Raw genomic sequence first — 6,084 nt, forward strand, 5'->3', positions numbered from 1 at the left:
GCTGAAATCTCTTGGCCCCCTTCTCGTCCGTATCCACCTGCTCTGGAACAAACCTTGCCAATTCAGTAAACTTAATCTCATAATCCGCAACCGATAAGTTGTCTTGTTTCAGCTCCAGGAACTTGATCTCCATCTGGTTCTTCATAAAACGAGGAAAATATTTCTCCAAGAAAAGATCAGTGAATCTGTTCCAGGTCACCACACCTTCTTCCAAAGCTTTCTTTGATTCCCACCAGTAATTAGCTTCGCCTTTTAGAAAATAGCTAGCGAAATCTGTCTTCTGCTCTTCCTCAACCTTTACCAACGAAAAAGCCTTTTCCATCTCTTTCAGCCAAGCTCTCGCTTTTGTAGGATCTGTGGAACCCATAAATTCCGGTGGCTTCACCGACTGAAATTGCTTGAAAGTAGTCGTAGGTGCTGCTGGTGGTTTTGATGTCCTGGATGAGCAGCTTGCTGTAACATCTGTTGCTGGAACTGCTGTTGCTGCTGCTGCATTTGTTGTTGCATCATCAACATCTGCTGTTGCATGAGATTAAACATCTGATCCATCTGTTTATCATTGTTTTGGCCATCGGTGTTTCCATTCGATGAGTCGGGCTGCGCTTTTCTCTTAGGTGCCATTTTTCTGGTAAATAAATAATGGATCTTATTTAATAACAGTATATTAAACATATATTAAAACAGTCGATTCGAGAAAATAAAATAACTTATTAAATAACTGAATAGATAAAACAGTATGATATGTTTTAAATTTACATTTGTATTTGTAAAGTTACAACATGATCGTGAATAAAACTACATTTGTAAATATGCAATGGTACTGAAATAAATGTAAATGCTTAAATAACTGGAAATAAAATAAAGAAAACGTGCAAAAGATTATCTCATATATATATATATATAGGTAGAACACCAGCTACAGGTGTCAGTGCTTGATACAAAAACCTATGATATAACAGTTGTACTGCTACTACTATCAGTCAGAGTCAGTAGCTACACTCATACAAACTAGTCATACAATACTATGCTGCCTCTATCTACAAAATATACATAATACAACACTCATTGATCTACTGGTCTCAAAATCCTGGTGGTACGTGGCTCAACTCCTCTTGCACTGCCTCTAGCACTGCCTCGGTAAGTCCCAATGCTCTGCGATATGTTGTCTCCGCACTAAGATCCTGCTGTCTCAAATCAGTAAGCTGCTGCGAACTAACCCGGTGAATATGATGTAGTCTCTCTCTCAGTATATAATCCGGTCGTAATGCTCTGACAGGACCATCCGTCTGTGTCTCATACAATTCAAGGGATATCGTAATAACTATTTGTATCGTATAATTAAATCATCCGTACTTAATTCATAATAATTAAACCGTTAGTCCGATTTAAGCGAAACGAAGACCCTTAGACTCAGAAAAATGAAACGAATCCAATAAAAATAATTGTGAGTCATAATTTCTTCTGAAAGAGAGTGGTCTTGTGATAATTAATTGTTTATAGGCCATATTAGGGGTATGATCGAGTCAAATAAATCCCGAAAAATTATAATAAAATCAGATAAGGCTAGTTAATACCAATATGAGTCTAGTATCGATTCTAAAAATAGTTATGAGGTTAAAAATCAATTATATGCTTTATGTGCTATGTGCCTTACGTGATTATGTGAATCTTATGTGGCATATAATTATATGTATATATATGCGAGTCAGATAGAAACGCATGGGTAGACTGATAAGGTTGCGTGATATCAATTCAAGATACACGTATGTATTAAATTATCTAAACACCTATCTTTCCATGATTTGTTCAGTGTTAGCAAGGCAGAGCAAGCTAGGGTCAGAAAGCAGTAAGTTAAACCAGGTTAAGTACGCGCAAGGCAAGTTTTTCCCCTATAATTGTGCTTTCAAGTCCATATTATACACTTTTTGAATTGGATTATTGTTGTCAATTTCCTTTCTTTTTTATCCTTCCATTTGCAACTTATTATCCCCCCCTCCCCAAGCACTATTACATGATTGAGTTTGAGATGAAGGAGTTAGTGGAATGTCAATTGGTTTCCTCCTATCTTCCTCCTCCGCCAACTCCCTTTGCAACTCACAAAAGATTTGTGGAGTGATTTTGGCACAAATATGAATCCTTAACCTTTTATTCTCATAAAATGGGCTTTTACTCTTGAATATGAGCCCGTGAATTCAAAATTTCAAAAGTTGCATTTGATTTTTGCATTTCCTCTCATTTCACCCGATTTTGCAATTTTAGTCATGTGTTTCCATAAAACATCAACACCCCCGTTGTTTGTCTAAGAGACACCCCGGTAGTTGCCGTGAAACTTGTTGATGATTGTTGTTTCATTACTACAAAAAGAAAAGCAAAAAAAAATACAAATCAAAAAAGAAAAAATAAGGTAGTAGCTACTGCATCTTTTCTGTCCAATTTTGCAAAATAATAACAAGATTGTGAATTCAAGCATTTTATATGTACATGGCACTTAACATATATATATTAGAAGAAAAATAAATTAAAATAATTTATGCAAATATGTTATAAATGAGCGTTATCCTCGTTCCCAGTGTATATTTCGTATGGGACGAATGGAGTACATAATAAGTAGTGTTGGATATATTAAATTGGTAGAAAATTTCGATATTCGTCCGAAATATATTTAATCATATCCGGAATAAAAAGGATATTGAAAAAATAAATAGATATTTTAGTATAATTTTAAAATATAAGAAAATGATATTGAATAAATAAATAAAAATTATGTTTAAATGAAAAAAATGTATATTGAATAATTTGTGAGCTAAATTTAAAATCTTCAAAAATACTAGTACTAGTAGAGTAATAAAAACAGCAAGTTGAATTCTGTGCATTACTCTGAGGGATTCCCATTTAATTTTGCTAAAAATCCTCATTATAATAAGTCATATACAATGGCTTTCGAGTTCAACCTTTCAAGCTATGTTCCTCCCAGTTACAATGCTTTATGCAACACATTGTTGCAAAAAGAAAGAGCTAATGTTGAGAGGTTTTTGGTTCCAATCAAGACTACTTGGAAGTAGAAAGGGGTGAGTATGGTTTCCGATGGATGGAGTGATACTCAAAGAAGACCATTAATTAATTTTATGGCAGTTACGGAGAATGGTCCCATATTCTTAAAAGCGGTCAATTGTGAATGTGAAGTCAAAGATAAATTTTACCTTGCTACCTTGATGCGAGAGGTGATCATGGAGGTGGGTGATAGAATTTAATAATTCTATAAACACATAATTCTCTAACATAGAGACAAGGATCATAATCATCATATCTAATTATCGAGATTAAAGTCAAAGATAAATTTTACCTTGCTACCTTGATGCGAGAGGTGATCATGGAGGTGGGTGATAGAATTTAATAATTCTATAAACACATAATTCTCTAACATAGAGACAAGGATCGTAATCATCATATCTAATTATCGAGATTAAACCGAAAGCAGAAGCGTACCTAAATCCATAAGGCTATAATTGTAACGATATCTGAATCTGAATAATATTCTTGATTATTGTCTTCCTCAACCAAGTACTCCTTAGGGTTTTCTCAATGACTCTCTCTGATGGGTAGAAGATAAGTTGTTACGTGTACTTGATATATTGGGGATTATAACCCTTTTTATATACCACCTAATTAAATCTCATATTATAATTTAATTGGGCTTGGTATTAGGTATCCACTTATTAGATCCATACAATAAATTAAAATCTAATTGGGTTTCTTATTTGATCACTTAATTTAACCCAATATAATAAATAGCAAATATAATTGATATATGTATATGTAGCCCATAAAATAATTATTATTATTAAAAATAATAATATCAATCTCCCACTTGGGCTTCATATGAATCCAGAATCAATTATACAAAATTTTAGTGCACAACTTTATGCTATTTATCGTCCTTAGATTTTACCAAAACAATTCGGTTCGTCTACTATATATGTATGAGATTATGGCGGCATTCGTCATAAACTTTACGTGACTAAACCTTTCAGGGTCACCACACAAATATATTCAACGACATGAATCAATGCATGGATAAGTGGCATGGAAATTACATGTAATGTGATCTATATAATGTCTATTTTCAGCTAGTCCTTAGACAATCTTTAACGAGATTGATTCCAATTTTCTCAACTCAATGTTAAACCACAATAAGAAAATTGAACAAAAGTATAGTGACATTTAATAAAATTCCATCAACTGTATTCTGCTGAACATAAACAACTCAATGTTTATAACATAAAACACCAAAATACAAACTCCCACTAAACCAAAGTATCACATAAGGTAACACCCATATGAGCAGTATGATCGTGAAAGACCTTAGGTGTTAACGCCTTAGTGAGCGGATCCGCAATCATGGAGTTAGTGTCAATATGTTCTATCGAAATCTGTCCACTCTGAATCTTTTCTTTAACAACTAGGAACTTAATATCTATATGTTTTACATCTGTAGTGCTCCTATTATTGTTTGATTACTCCACTGCTGATTTATTATCACAAAATATCTTTAATGGTCTTTCAACTTCATCAAGGATACGCAAACCGGTGACAAAGTTTCACAGCCATAAAGCTTGATTGAATGCCACAAAACATGCTATATATTCTGCAGCCATGGTGGATGAAGCTATGAGCGTCTGTTTGGCAGACCTCCATGAAATTGCTCCACCAGCCAGTAGATAAACATAGCCTGAAGTCGATTTTCTTCCATCTTTGTATCCTCCAAAGTCAGAATCTGAATATCCAATGATTTCTGGATGATCTGATTTCATGTATGTGAGCATATAGTCTTTTGTTTTCTTCAAATACCGTAAGACTCGTTTCACTGCTTTCCATTGCTCCATTCCCGGATTACTCAAATATCTTCCCAATATTCCAACAATGAATGCTATATCAGGACAAGTACAAACTTGAGCATACATTAGGCTTCCCACTGCCGATGCATATTGTATCCTTTGCATTTCCCTTATCTCAAGTTCATTCTTGGGATACTGTTTGAGACTAAATTTGTCTCCCTTAGACACAGGTGTATCCATTGGTGCACAATCTTTCATGCCATACCTTTTCAGGATCTTTTCGATATAGCTCTTTGTGACAATCCAAGAATACCTCGAGAGCGATCTCGATGTATCTGAATTCCTAATACAAAATAGGCGTTACCAAGATCCTTCATCTCAAATTGATTAGTGAGAAATTTCTTGGTATTGTGTAATAAGCCTATATCATTAGTAGCAAGTAAGATGTCATCAACGTATAAGAGAAGAAAGATAAATTTGCTCCCACTGAACTTGTGATATACACAATGTTCCACCAAGTTCACTTCAAAACCATATGATGTGATTACATGATGAAATTTGTGATACCATTTACGAGAAGCCTGCCTAAGACCATAGATGGACTTCTTTAATTTGCAAACCACAGTCTTTGGATCTCCAATGACAAAGTTTTCTGGTTGCACCATATAAATGGTCTCGCTAATGTTTCTATTGAGAAACGCCATCTTTACGTCCATCTGATGTAACTCTAGATCATAATGAGCCACAAGTGCCATAAAAATTCTAAATGGGTCTTTCGTGGAAATCGGAGAGAAAGTCTCATTGTAGTCGATACCTTTCTTTTGAGTGAATCCTTTAGCGACTAGACGAGCCTTATATCTTTCGATGTTACCACTCGAATCCCTTTTGGTTTTAAATACCCATTTGCAACCAATAGGTTTTGAGCCTTTAGGCAACTCGAAAAGATCCCAAACGTCATTGTCTTTCATAGATTGCATCTCTTCATTCATGGCATCAATCCACTTTTGAGAGTTAGGACTCTGCATGGCTTGTTGAAGATTTACAGAATCATCTTCCCCATTGCCAATTCCATCTTCATGTTCTTATAGAAAAACAACATAATCATCTGGAATTGCACTCTTTCGCTCTCTAGTGGATCCCCTTAGTGGCACTTCTTGTGATTCATGAGGTTGTTGAGTTTGCTCAATTGGTTCCTCATGGGGAATTTCAGTGTTGTCTTGAACCGGAGGGCCTTGAACAATGATAGGTA

General features: G+C 34.9%; 1 protein-coding gene across 1 annotated transcript; it reads right to left on the minus strand.

Moving 5' to 3' along the window:
• Positions 1–4,598: 4,598 nt before the first annotated feature.
• Positions 4,599–5,075, minus strand: LOC141693473 (secreted RxLR effector protein 161-like). The gene has a single exon (XM_074498583.1). The coding sequence runs from the start codon at positions 5,073–5,075 to the stop codon at positions 4,599–4,601; it is 477 nt and encodes a 158-aa protein (XP_074354684.1).
• Between the last annotated feature and the right edge of the window lie 1,009 nt (positions 5,076–6,084).

The sequence above is a fragment of the Apium graveolens genome, chromosome 2 (assembly GCF_009905375.1).
Source record: "Apium graveolens cultivar Ventura chromosome 2, ASM990537v1, whole genome shotgun sequence".
Classification (NCBI taxonomy): Eukaryota; Viridiplantae; Streptophyta; class Magnoliopsida; order Apiales; family Apiaceae; genus Apium; species Apium graveolens.

Excerpts from the sequence above, each read along its gene's own strand:
- LOC141693473 (XM_074498583.1), bottom strand. The coding sequence starts at position 5,075 with ATGGATACACCTGTGTCTAAGGGAGACAAATTTAGTCTCAAACAGTAT.